Consider the following 14,374-nt stretch of genomic DNA (forward strand, 5'->3'; position numbering starts at 1 on the left):
CTCGATCCCAGAACACCGGGATCACGCCCTGAGCCGAAGGCAGACGCTTTAACCGCTGTGCCACCCAGGCGCCCCTACAGAAAAGTGTTTTTACCTTTTCTCTCCATCTAGACACATGGGAGCTAAAGTACCACCCATTGAAACACTCGAGTAATTATTGTCTGTAGATATTTTATACATACATATAGAGCAAGTTTTCCTCGACTGTTTATGATGACCCCTTTTTCCCCCCACTCTCCTGGAGACACATACCATTTTAAAATATAATGAAAATAGAGTACTAGAAAATAAAATTGGGGGGGAAACTTAAAACATAGAAGCCAGTGTTTTATCATTAGATTCAACAGACATAAAATTACTCTGTCCAACTACTGTTAGAAGTTTCTAAATGCTTCCTTTAGATTTCTGTGCTCATCTCTGACCAGACTCTGACCAGCCATTGGCCTCCACACCGAAAAGTCTCAAAGACCAAAAGCCCAAGACAATAGTGGGTGTGAGGGAAAATTAGGGTCAGAACCTCCTCCCCCCCCCATCCTGCCCGAGTTACCAATCCAAGATTAGGGAATCAGTGCAGGTGCCACGTTTCTTAAGTCTGTTAATGAGGGTCTTCCCTCATTAACATTAAGTAAGTAAGTAAGTTAGTAAAAAAACAAGAAAAAGGAATTTGTCCAAAGGAAGCACTTGCTAACAGTCTCCACTGCCCTTCGTCATCTGCTTTTTTCTTCAGTAAGGAGTATGCTCAATATTCTCCGCAAATTCCTTTTCTTCAGGTGAAGTTTGCAAACTGCCACTTCCTGTACAGCATAATTTATGCAAAGGAGTTCCATCTCCCTTAATTCTACTGTTTTTCCTTTTCTCAGAGCTTTTCTTTTTTACTTTCTTCTCCTGACTTGTATTTATTTAGCTTTTTTATGCCAGTCAGAAGAGTAAGAGTTTCATGGTTTTTTTCCTATTTTTTCTTGCTTAAAATAATTGAGAAGAGATTTTTGGCTTCCTGTTTATCAGGAAGAGACTGTGAAAATTATATGTTCTTTTTCTGCTAATGTTAGCAAAATACCTGTTTACCTAAATAATCATATTTTTAAGATTCCATTAGGTGCCCCGGAAAGGAATATGTATCCACACAAATAACATATCCTAATAGAATAGTAGAATCCAATAGTAATGTCCTTATTGAGTTGAAATCTTTTTATTGTTTTGGTTAATAACATGCCAATACTAATAACATCACATGAAATTATACTAATAATTATTCAACATAGAATGAGTCTTTCATGATCCCATTAAAATAAATTTTCTTATTAATAATATCTAAAGTGCCTTATTATAAAACTCTCTCATACAATTTGACCCAGTAACAGCACTGGGATATTATTTCCATATATACATTCCATACACACTCCAAGCCAGTAATCACACTCTAAGCAGCAGATCCCTCCCCACCTCTCTGTGAAGACTTACATCTGATTTTCAAAGATTCAGAGTTTTAATGATTTGCTTTTATCCCAAAATTTTCAGTGATATCAGAATTTGAACCCTTAGATTTTATTTCCCAATTCTGTTACCTCTTTAAATTCTGTAAAATGCTTTCTCATAAAATCCATTAATTTTTTTTTCAATTGAGTTGTTTCTATTTTGCTTTTTTTTTCAATTTGTAGAAGTGCTTTAGTATAGATATTAACACTCTATTGGTTATTTATGTTGAAAATATTTCCATTTATCATTTTACTTTTTTTTATCACCCTGAAAATAACCCTCATGTACCTTATAGTGAATCTCACCCCACCCTCACCCTCACCCTCATTCCCAGCCTCTGGCAAGCACCAAGCTAGTCTCTATCACTGTAGTTGTGTCTTTTATAGAATTATCTGTAAATGGAAGAAGGTGCTGCCATTATTATCATACAAGTGTTTGTACAAACATATGTTTATCATTTCTTTTGAGTAATACCTGAGTGGATTTAGTTGGTAAGGGTATGTTTAACTTTTATAAGACTTTCAAACTTTCAAATTGGTTAAACCATTTTACATTCCCACCAGCAATATAAAAGAATTCCAGTTGTCCCACATCCTACCCAACACTTGATATGGTTAGTCTTTTTAATTTCAGTGTGTAGTGGTAACTCAGTGTGATTTTAATTTGCGTTTCCCTAATGACTCATGAGATTAAATATCTTCATGTACTTATTAGCTATTCATATACCTTCTTTTACAAAGTGTCCTTTCAAAATTTTTGCCCATTTTTTATAATCTGGTTATTTGTCTTTTTGTTAAATTAAATTGTAGGGCTCTTTATATATTCTAGATATATGTTTTGTAAATATTTTCTCCCAGCCAATGGCTTGACTTTTTCTTTCCTTTGCAGTATTTTTAAGAGGACAAAAGGATTTTTTGTTCCAATTTATCCTTTTTTTTATTGGATCCTAAGAAAGCTTTGCCTAACTTAAGGCCACAAAATTTCCTGTACAAGTCTTATAGTTTTACCTTTAAATTATTACTATGGTTCATGATCCATTTAGACTTAATGTTTGTTTAATGTGTAAGATAGGGGTTGAGGTTCACTTTTTTTCCATATGGCATCCAATTGTCCTAGCACCATTTGTTGTTCCCCATTGATTTACCTTGACATCTTTATCAAAAATCAACTGAACAGGTTGTATGGACCTATTTCCAAAATCTTTATTCTGTCCCATTGGTCTATATGCCTATCCTTAAATCAGTATCATACTATTTTGACTACTGTAGATTTATAAGTCTTGAAGTCAGGAAATGTAAATCCTCCAACATTACACCTCTTTTTCAAAAAAATTTTGGTTCATTTAGGTCCTTTGTATTTCCATATAAATTTTAGAATTAGCTTGTCAGTTAAAGAAAGAAAAGAACTTCTAGAATTTTGATTGGTATTGATTTTATAGATTAGTATGAAGAGAATTGATATCCTAATAGTACTGAGTATTCAAATCCATGAACATGATATATGTCTCTATTTAGATATTTAATTTCTCTTAGTAATATTTTATAAAGCATTCAGTGTATAAGTTTGGGTAGGCATATTTGTTAAATCTATCTCTGAGTATTTCATATTTTTTATCATGTTATAAATGAGACTTACTAATTGTTTATTGCTAGTAATGGAAATATAATTGATTTTTGTATATTAACCTTCAATTGTGTTAAATTCACTTTTTTTGAAAGATTTTATTTATTTGTCAGAGAGAGAGAAAGAGAGAGAGCAGACAAGCAGGGGGAGCCATAGGCAGAGGGAGAAGCAGGCTCCCCACTGAGAAAGGAGCTCAATGCAGGATTCCTGACCTGAGCCGAAGACAGATGCTTAACTGACTGAGCCACCCAGGTGTCCCTTAAAGTCACTTTATATTTCTAGTTAATCTGACTAGAGATTAATCAATTTCATTGATCTTTCCAAAGAACCATCTTTTAATTTCTATTGTTTATTTTCAATTTAAATTATGTCTGCTCTTATCGTTATTATTTTCTTTCTTCTGCTGGCAGGTCCAGAGCAGCCATTATTCTAAGGCCAGTTTAGTCCCCCTACTAAGACATGACCCTTCTAGGGATTCTATCCAAGGCCCCACATTACATGAGGTCTCATCATGCTGACTGGTGGAAACAGAAATTAATCCCAGCCCCGTGTGAGCTCCAGGATGTTATCTGCCTATTGACTTCCAATATTTTTTCCTCAAGTTTGGGAAAGTTCCTTCTACATCTGTGCAGATCAGTGTTCAGTCAAAGACTTGGAGAGACTCCTCTGCAAATCTGCAGAGCTCACAACTTTGCTCTCTTTTCTTTAGTGGTCGGACTTAGAAATTCTAGCTGCCTCAGTCTCCATAACCTCTGATGTCTGTCACCTCAAGATTCTCAGGTTATGTTTGGTTTTCCTCTCTCTACTCTGTGGCCAGAAAATACCCCTAGGCAGTAAGCTGGAGCCATGGTGGAGCGCATCTTTTTTTTTTTTTTAACTCTCTTTCAGAAATCACAGTCCTGCATTACCTATTGTGCAATTTCTGAAAAACATTGTTTTGTATTTTGTGCGTGTGGCGGGGGTGGTGGTATATCATCAGGATCCCTTCATGGAAAAAAGCTAAGGCAACCTGTAAAATAACTATGAAAACATTCAGACCTATTGGTACTGGCAGTGTTTGGGGGGTCCTATTAATAAATAACATTTATTATTAATATGGTTGAAAAGGTATAATCAATAGGTTATATTAACATAGAAAAATATTTGTGTTCCTGTTTGGTCTGACTTCAGAATTATCCCTGAATGCATATGCTCGAGTATACCGTTCAGTCATTATCCCAAACTGCTTTTGATTTTATTATTAGTATAGCATGTTATTAGAGGCTATTGATAATTGTTAAGATCCAAAAGATAATCAACATCTGGCCTTCTTCATAGAAACTGTGGCAGTGAGTTTACATGAAAGTAAAACAAAGCATTTGAATATTTATTTTTGTTTCTCGGATGGAAGTCTTTTATTCAGAATCAGCAAGAAGTTGATTTTTTTGGTTCCAATGTCAACATAAAGATATATATAAAGCTAGCATGAATTGAAATAAATACAATTTAAAAGCAATTCAAATAGTCATAATATATGCTAAATCTTAGTAAGCAGAGAAATTACATCACTGTAATTCTATGCCATAATGTTGGACTACTTTAATTCATAATATTCTGGAATTTTATGCTGTGAAGAATAAACAATAGGAGAGTAAAATGACAAAAGGAAGAATAAAAGGAATAAAAGAAAATGAAGAATAAGAGCAAGGGAATTTTCTTGCTAAATTTCCTCCTAAAGTTTTAGCTATGGCTAAAATTTATTTTACCAGTAGATATTCTATGCTTTGCTAAGGCAATATAAATTATAGACGTATTATTTCCTTAGCACTAGTATTGGTGATGCATCCTTGTTGATTTTTCTATAGAATTAAAAATATTTTAAACTTTTGAAATCATGACACAGAAAAGAAAATCTGAAACCATTACATTAAAAAAATTCTGGGAGCATCACGACTTCCTGTTCCCATTCTCTAGTACTTTTTCCTGTCTTTCTGCCAAAATTACTAATATAGAAATCTAGAGTGAACTAATCAACAAAAAATGGAAAGGAAATAATTGAGAGAGGAGTAAACTAAAACAAACAAGTGAACAACTCCAAAGAAACATATTCAAAGCAACTTGAAAATAGCTTAAGAAAAGTATAAAAATGGCCAATTAATTTACTACTATGTTAGATTCTGTGGAGCTACTTTTTAGAAGAGGAATGAGACCACCTACCCCAGTAGAGTTGTTTAACCTTTTTGTTTTAACCTTTTTGTAGTCCTACCCCACTACAGTAGGACAGGTCCCATCCTATGGGATTCTGTATGCTTTACTTCCATCTTGCCTTCTGTACCAGAATCAGGGATCTAGTCAATCCCCTTTTTAGCAATTGAGAAAATGCTGAACTAAGATCACAAAGCTGTCAAGGGGCAGGGCTGAGGTAAGGTCTGTCTCTGCCTTAGTCGATTTGGGCTGCTTTAACAGAATGCCATAAAGTGGGTGACTTGTAAACAACAGAAGTTTTTTTCTCACAGTCTAGAGGCTGTGAAGTTGATCAAGGTGCCGGCAGATTTGGTGTCCGGTGAGGACCTACTTCCTGGTTCAAAGGCACCATTTTTTGCTGAGCCCTCACATGAAGAAGGGGCAAGGAGTACCCCAGGTTCTCTTTTATAGGGCACTAATCCCATTCACAATGGCTTGACTCTCATGACCTAATCACTTCCCAAAGGCCCCAACTTCTAATACCATCACATTGGGGATTAGGTTTCAACGTATGAATTTGGAGGAGAACACAAACATTCAGCATAAAGCAGTTTCCTTTCTCAAAGACAAAGTGACTTTTCTCAGCGCAGGTGAAGAACTGTGTTTCAGAAAGCAGTTAGTAATGATATTCAGTAGTTAAAAAGGAAAGAAGGTGGGGGCTCCTGGGTGGCACAGCGGTTAAGGTTAAGCATCTGGCTTCGGCTCAGGGCGTGATCCCGGCGTTATGGGATCGAGCCCCACATCAGGCTCCTCCGCTATGAGCCTGCTTCTTCCTCTCCCACTCCCCCTGCTTGTGTTCCCTCTCTCGCTGGCTGTCTCTATCTCTGTCAAATAAATAAATAGAATCTTTAAAAAAAAAAAAAAAGGAAAGAAGGTATTATTTTGTCAGGAAGAAAAGAACATTTTTCTTTCCTCATATTCACTTCTTGTTTTATTACACCCTTATACATTTATTCAACAATATTCCCCCCACAAGTTGATTTTACTCTGAAAGTGTGATTTTGGATATATCAGGACTTGTAGAGAAATAGTCTGTGGACATCTTTGATCACTAACTCCCACTAGTTATAGAGCATAGAACCCCAAAATATACATTTATTTATAAATTTTATCCATAAATCACTGTACTTGTGTGCTCTATTAGAAAAATAGAAAAACTCAAAAGATTCAAAGATTTTCTTCTTGCCTTCCAAGGAGACTCTTGTCTGCCCTCAGGTTGGAGATCACCAACCTGAAGAAAATTCTCCTTGTGGTCTATTGGTCTATCAAGCATCAATAGATACCTAATTGATAGTGTAAACAACCTTGCCTTGAACACTTCGGTTGAAAATATTTAACAATTTATCGCAGAGGAGATTCTCAACCAAAACTGAATGTAATCCTTAGGGTTCCAACTGTAGGAGCAGATAAAATTGCCACTTGTCATGCCAAATAAACAAAATTCAAAATGAAAACAGAGATTGGCAGCATGTAACCTATATTCTAGGTGTTCTTCATTGGAGAAAACAGAAACCATTTATATAGTCCTCAGAGTTACAGAAGCCTCATACTACGAATTTTGTCGTGGGCTTTCGGAGACGTAGATACAGAACGGAGAAGTCCTTTTGTGGAGCTACAGCCCTGTGCAGACCTGTTATGCCACACAGCCACTGTCATTCACTTAACCTGTTGTCCTGTTGCAGGGGCTAGGTCTCTCACAGGGCTTAACCAAATAGGGTTTTAATGATTTCCTTCCTGCTCCAAAGACCCAGATCTAAGCATGGCATTGACTTTTCATTTCATTTCCCATCATTAGTCATATTATTTTGAAAGAATCTGCTAGCACTTTGGTTAATTCTAATGTTCTAATTACTCCAAAGGAGGCTTAAATGAGTTGCATCAGCAAATAATAGTGGCCATAAGACCAAAGTGGATTTATCCTATACAAGCTTGGAAAAGAACGTGTCCCTAACATTAGATCAAAGCGTATGGGACCTAGAAACATTATAAAATTTAAAAATTTTTTGAAGTAAGAAGACAAAAATTATAAATTAGACAAAATTAGAAAAAAAAATCTATAATACATTACCAAAATGGAATGGTTTTCTTAGATGGTAAATATTAGGGACGTACTTGAACAAGAGTCTCTGGCTTAATATACAAACAAGAGTCCCCCAGGTCAGAGAGCAGCTCCACCAATGGCTGAAACTAGCCCTGTATCACAAGAAAAAGGAACTGAAAAGCAATCAAAGCATAATGTCGCTATCTTCATTTGTCTTATAATTCCCAGCAGAATCTTGAAAAAAATCAATAAACTTCTCATATTCCCACTTTCCCCATCTGCCAAGCTGAGATAACATTAATTATGGTATACTATCCTCACCTCTCAGTCAGAAGAGACTTGGATTATTTGAAATTTGTGGAAATAAAACTTGAGGAATTATTCTATAAATGGTGAATTTTGAAAAGCACATCTTCTAATTTCTTCTAATGGCCAATAAATACAGCCAGAAAGCAAAAAATTAAAAAAATGTAAAATTGGCAGTGTATCAGTTTTTACACCATACCCATGATACGTGGCTGAGACTCATTTACAAGGAGTTGAAATATCTTTACAATGAAATTTGAATTTAATGAGTTTTTAGAAATGAGGGTCAGCCTCATTTAATTGTTGGCAACCCTACTTTGGAATATGATAAAATCAATAATTAAAGCTCACCTTGTTTGAAAACATAGCTGTGCTCCCCTTCTCCAATAGTCTGTCAATAAAAGTTACATTTAGGCTGGTCAGTTTCCTTTAAAAAATACACACACGCGCACACACACACACACATACACACACCCCTCTTAGGTTAGGTCTATGGACTGTTCCACCAAATGGAGCCTATGCTTAGAATAAGTAGGCTTTTTAAATACCTGCTGAGATGAGCTACAGTGAAGTACTAGGAGTATTGTCTTTGAAAGAGCGTGTCACAGAAGAGAAGCAGGGTATTTTAGAACACTGGAGATCAGACCAGACCTGAGTGTCCTAGCATTAAGCAATATGTGTTGACTAGGCCTTTGTTCTCTTGACTCACTGCCCTTCAATTTTCATAGCTGGGATCATCTAAAACCCCTCTGAGACTCAGGCTTCTTCCACACCATGGGCCCAGTGGTAATTTTATTTGGCTAAGATTAAAGAGTTTTGGCCTGTAGCTTAGTATCAACTGAGCCTAGATAAACCCTAATGGGTCATTATCATCACTGTCATTAATTTATGAGCAATCGAGTTGATTGGGAGGCTAATGAGCTTTGAATGCAGACAGCTCTGGGTATGAATCATAGGTCTGGCATTTACTCTCTTACCTTTCTCAAATCTCTTCTCTCTGCCCTGCAGCTTCCTCATCTCTAAAGAGGAGATAATAATACCCATAGGGGTCTATATACGTGGGTCTATCTATCTGCAGTGCTAGAAGAGTTTTTGGTATGTCAGAGGTACTCAATAAATGCTGTTTCCTGTTCTGTGTTTAGGTATAGAAAAACTTCATGCCATTTGAGTCACTTTGCATGACTCATACAATCAGCTGTTGATACTCGTGCTGGGAATGGTCGTAGGTTGTAAATCTAGACTGGAAATTTAGGTGAGGTCAGTGCTTAAGAGGAGTTAGGAATCCAAGCTACCTGTTCCTTCTTTGTGCTACCATAACACCTGGTACATGCTTTCTTTCTTTTTTTTTTTTTTTAAAGATTTATTTATTTATTTATTTGACAGAGATAGAGACAGCCAGCGAGAGAGGGAACACAAGCAGGGGGAGTGGGAGAGGAAGAAGCAGGCTCATAGCGGAGGAGCCTGATGTGGGGCTCGATCCCATAACGCCGGGATCACGCCCTGAACCAAAGGCAGACGCTTAACAACTGAGCCACCCAGGCCCCTGGTACATGCTTTCATCATATAATTTATGACACTATTTTGAAACGATTTGTGGTCAGTGGGCTTTCTGCTCAAAGACAGAGTCGATATCTTACTCATCCTCATCTTCCCCATGCCTAGCAGAGTGGGGCTCACTACTTACACTATGGTTACTTCACACTGTTCCTCTACAAACACACCTGCCCTGTTCAACCTGACCAGAAATGAGTCAGCCTGTTTCAAGGTGCCCAGACCTCTTTGAATGAGAAACATATATGTACACACACACACACACACACACACACACAGACTTCCAGTATTTTGTTTTAAAATGGAGCCATGTATTAGGCAATCAAATATTTTGAGATTTTTTTTAATGGAGAATTTTCCCTCAGGATTGGCTCCCACGGGGCGCAGAGGTCCGCATACCTCAGCAGTTAGTACTTGTTATCTCCTGATCTATGCCCAGCCCAATGATAAGGCAAAGAAGACAATATCGAGATGCACATTCTCAGTTGGAGAGACTCATGAGCTTTAACAGTTTGGGGACAATATGAGTGAAGACATGTGGGTTACTAATAAGCAATGCACAAGTGTTAGTTATAACTCATGAGCACAAGTTCCTATTTTAATTATCATCCTTTGTATAATTGAGTTGTCAAAGTTGATGAGAAAGCAGTTGCATGCTGTAGAAATTTGGGGACTTAGGAGATCAGTGTGGGTTGACAAGGATTTCATGTATAAAAATAATTATGATAATAATTAGTATTCACATGGTACCTTGCAATTTACGAAGTGCTTTTACAGCATTTTCCAATTTCGCAGAGGTTATGAACTGGCCCTGAGATACTATCGTGATGCCAATAGTAAGCCTCCATGCCAAACCTTGAAAGTTAAAAGATGGCATTTAAGGGAGAGTGAGAGAGGAGAGGATTAATACTGCATTAAAAAGCAGAAAATCAGCCAAATTCATTGGCAAGGAAATAGATTTATTCGGCATTTTAGAAACTCAAAAAACAGATCTTGTAAAAGAAGCATTTGGGCCATATTTTGATTGCATGGTGCTTGGCAGTTTTTTTACTCTTTGGGAGAGAGTTTTTGATGTGCAGTTATAATGATGAAGTTTGCTTAACTTGGAACTAAAAGATTCTCAAAACCAGGGGACATTTGAACCTTATTTAGAGGCAAAACCTAGAATTATTTGATTAAACCACTTAAAGTAAGTAGAAGTGTAGTTAGAAGGGAGATATGAGGAGGTCATTAGTGTTTCCTTTAAAACTCAGGTATCCATTTCCCAGAGAAAATCCAGACTGATCTGTGGGATGCTCACTACAGCCAGCCATATGTAGCTTCCTTCCCTCACCCACAGCTGAAGGTTGAACTTTCTCTGTCATGAACCATGACATCTAAAACCAGGAGTTAATAAAACACAAATGAGTTCATCAAATGCAAATGTGAATGAGAATTTACCTTGAAAGTCGAAGAGAACCCTACCTGCCACCCCTCGTCTCCCTCCCTTCCTCCCTCCCTTTTTTGCCTCCCGCTCTGCCTTTCCTTCAAAGGTGCAAGGTTAACCTGGCTTGCCAGGGAAGGAGACAAGTTATTAAATAGACGAACGGCCGAGCTTGTACCAAGTCAAGTTATTGGATTACACAGGAAGCTAGAATCATCTAGATAGCCAAGAAGGCAGCCCGAGCGCTGCGCGAGTGTGTCGCTGGCTCATTTGTAAGCCTTTCCAGATGTGGCAGCCGCGCGCGCTTGGCGGCCGTCCAGGAGGCCGCCTGCAGTCGGCGCTTCCCGGGCCGCAGTGCGAGCCGCAATGCCGGGATCCTGAGGGCGCAGGGCTCGCTCGCGGCTCGCCCCCGGGCCCGGCGCGCACGCAGCCCGGCCGCCCGGCAGAGCGACAGCCGGCAGCCGGCGAAGGACAGCGGCGGCAGGAGGAGGCCGGCATGGTCGCGGCGCCGGGGCTGCGCTGAAGTCCCTTGCGCGTGGATGGGGGACCCCGAGGCCCACGTGATGGCTCGGCCCCTGAGAGCCCCTCTCCGGAGGTCCTTTAGCGATCACATCCGAGACTCCACGGCTAGAGCCCTGGATGTTATTTGGAAAAACACAAGAGACAGAAGGCTGGCAGGTGAGGGGCGAGAGGGGGAGGGAGGGATGACCGGTATTAAAAGGAAAACAATTCAGTGCACAGACGCAGATATTAACTCGGATAATTAATGATCTCATCGGCTGGATAAAGTTCATCACTGTCATGGCAGTGCTTTCCATCTCCTTCCTCTAGTAGTTAAAGGTTTCTGGGATTTTTTTTTCCCCTCTAATGCCCCTCTGGGTTCTGGTCTGATTATTTCTAGATAAGGTTTTATGAGAGGTGTGTGGTTTTTTTTAACCCTGAAAAGAAAAGCAAGGTCCTTTTGAGTCAGGAAATGGGTGGTGATGAGCAGCCTGGGGCAGAAGCATCGAGGTCCGTTGTGCTGGTGGGGTCCGCGGTGGGGCTGCTCTGGCCCCAGGGGGCCTGGTCTCTGCTGGAGAGGGGGCTGGAAGGGCTGCGTGTCAGTGGAGTAATCGCTGCCCAGTGAAAGCCTGCTGGTATTTCCTCTGGCTGCCTGGAGCTGCTCCGAGTTCCAAGAGGGTGTCAGGTATGCTAGAGGCAGGCGTTTGAAATATAATAAAACATAAATACAGTGGTGCAATTCAGACTCACTAGGGCTCATGTGACAGCAACCAAATGGCAGGGGGTGTTTTAAGGGGTACACTAAAGAAACAACTTCTGCCTGATCCTGGTATTAAGAATATAAATTGATATAAAGTAGTATCTCGTGATGAAATAATCTCTCTGAATTCAAGAAAAGTATCCTAGTCCTGTTTCATGGCTTCTTCTTGTTTGCTCTGTGAGTCTCTGTATTTATGTCATCGATGTGAATGGGTCAGAGATGATATTTTCTTAACCTATTTGGTTAATCCAGTTGCTTTTCATAGTCTGTGTGGAGTTCTGAATTGTTAAAAATATTACAAGTGGCCTCCACGTGTGAAGGGATCTCTGTGCTGTGTGTTCTTGATAAAAGGTCCTTCGAATTTCACGTAATAGTCCCGACATGACTTGAAGCGGGAGAGTTTTAAGGGTTGTGATTGTGATTAACAGATTATGAAGATAACATGCTAGGTATAGCCCCTCGTAGGCTATAAGCTTGTCCTAAATGCTCATGAAAATCATTCTCTTTGTTAAACTAAACAATATTGCCCAGTACAGGACAGGGTAAACAATGTCAAGTCTAATCATAAAGTAGGGGAGAGAGAGCACAATATTTTAAATTTAGCCATTTTATTATGGCTTTTGAATAAATATGATACCTTAAAGAAATCCAACATTCTAACAAGTTTTTTTTAAGCTGTATTCTCTAGTGATAACAGTTTGCAATTGGCCACAGAAAGTTTAAGAAATAAGATATAGGAATATAAAATCCACAACTATAATTGGTTGGCCTTTAAAAAAAAAAAAGTAGATCTTCCATTGTTGTCTTATTTGACAAATGCATTGTCACAAGTGGAGAGGTTCCACAAATAATGTCTCATTAAAGACAACACAAAAATATCTTGTGGTTTGGTATTTTAACATGAGAGTAGACTAAGTGAAACATTCCTGCTTCCCAGGATTCCCCTTATATTTTCATAAATGATGAGTTTTTGACAGCTGTTAACCTCCTAGAATAAGGATATTATCCCTGGAAAGTTGCTGTCTCTGCCTTGTCATTTGTACACACACACACACACACACACATAATGTATATGGGGTAAAAAATGTAGCATCGAATGAAAAACACTTAAAGAAAAATAGTTACTTTTTATATGTGATGAAAGTCAAACATTTCCACAATTCTAATAGCAAATAGGATTTTACCTGCTCCATGTCCACTGAAGAAAGAAATTCTTTATACTGCCCAGTTTTTCTAAGATGAGTATGACCTATTAGGTAATTCACACAGTAGAGAATCCAGGTACTAAATTTGAAAGAATTTTGGCTACCACAACTGACTCATGACTGGGGACTTGGACCCTTTTCATGCCTCCCCTGTGCTTGGCACACAGCTCAGAGCTCAATCACTGTTTGTCAGAAGAAGACCAATTTGGTGCACATCCAGATCTCAAGAGCACTTACTTTTCTCCTTCTCCTCAAACTTCTCTGCACCCTACCTTCCTCCGGACCAAAGGCTAAATAATAGCTGTGAGTTATCCACAAAAAGTCCCTTCTCTAAACACCAGATATAGTCTTTAATGTATATCATACCACTCCGCCCTCTGTTGCAGAGTGGAGAGTAGTACCAAGTCCAAATCTCCTGCTTCACTTCATGTTGTGAAATTAATGAAGTGACAGGTAAACAAGTATTTTGAAGCCTCTGTGGAAAATACTTCTTCTTTTTTTTTTTAATAATATTTTATTTATTTATTTGACAGAAAGGGAGATAGCCAGCAAGAGAAGGAACACAAGCAGGGGGAGTGGGAGAGGAAGAAGCAGGCTCCCAGCGGAGCAGGGAGCCCAGCGTGGGGCTTGATCCAAGGACCCTGGAATCAGGCCCTGACCGAAGGCAGACGCTTAATAACTGAGCTACCCAGGTGCCCCAGGAAAATACTTTTTTAATACTACCTGAAGTGTTAATTTCATGATGAGCATTACTTTGATGACTTTCATCAAGTCTCTCAAACACTAATCTGAGATTTCAGTTTCTTCCAGAGGTTTAACGTGTTTGGCCATGAGACAAAGTTTTAAGTTTCCTTGTTTGGTATTTTCTCTCTGAATCAATTTCTCTCTCTCTCTCTCTCTCTCTGTGTGCATGTATGTGTGTGTGTGTCTCCCTCTGTGTCACCCACACAAATACACAAGCTCTACATAACAGTTCCTAGTTACTCTACCCCAAATGATGTCATGTGTGAAAACCATCATTTACATTACTTTACCTTAAAATCTCTTATATATAAAACAGGGATTCTGCCTGTTATTTTTAAGGATCCCTGTCCTTGTGTAAACAAAATACAGAATCGCTGCTAAGAAAAGACCTTCAACTTGTAAGGAGTGATGGAACCGACCGGCTTAATTGTATCCTCCTTTACACGGAATTGCCTTTTTCTGCCCAACCACAACCCACAGGATTTCTCTTACTCCTTTTCTCTCACTGAACATTATTCCCA

At 38.7% G+C, this 14,374-nt stretch overlaps 1 protein-coding gene across 4 annotated transcripts in view; it reads left to right on the forward strand.

Annotated features, from left to right (window-relative positions):
* Positions 1–14,374, forward strand: part of DLC1 (DLC1 Rho GTPase activating protein) — a 401,280-nt gene that overhangs the window by 218,711 nt on the left and 168,195 nt on the right. The window contains exon 1 of one of the 4 annotated variants that reach the window (XM_087856461.1): positions 11,053–11,321. The exons of 2 other annotated variants lie outside the window; for them this stretch is intronic. In XM_087856461.1, coding sequence (XP_087712587.1) covers positions 11,183–11,321 — 139 coding nt within the window. In that variant the 5' untranslated portion in view covers positions 11,053–11,182. Of the gene's footprint in view, positions 1–11,052; positions 11,322–14,374 lie in introns of those variants that run through there. One more of the 4 variants, XM_045810852.2, reaches the window with a different exon arrangement.

Source organism: Ursus americanus, chromosome 27, assembly GCF_024610735.1.
Source record: "Ursus americanus isolate L20-20 chromosome 27, mUrsAme1.1.p, whole genome shotgun sequence".
NCBI classification, from domain to species: Eukaryota; Metazoa; Chordata; class Mammalia; order Carnivora; family Ursidae; genus Ursus; species Ursus americanus.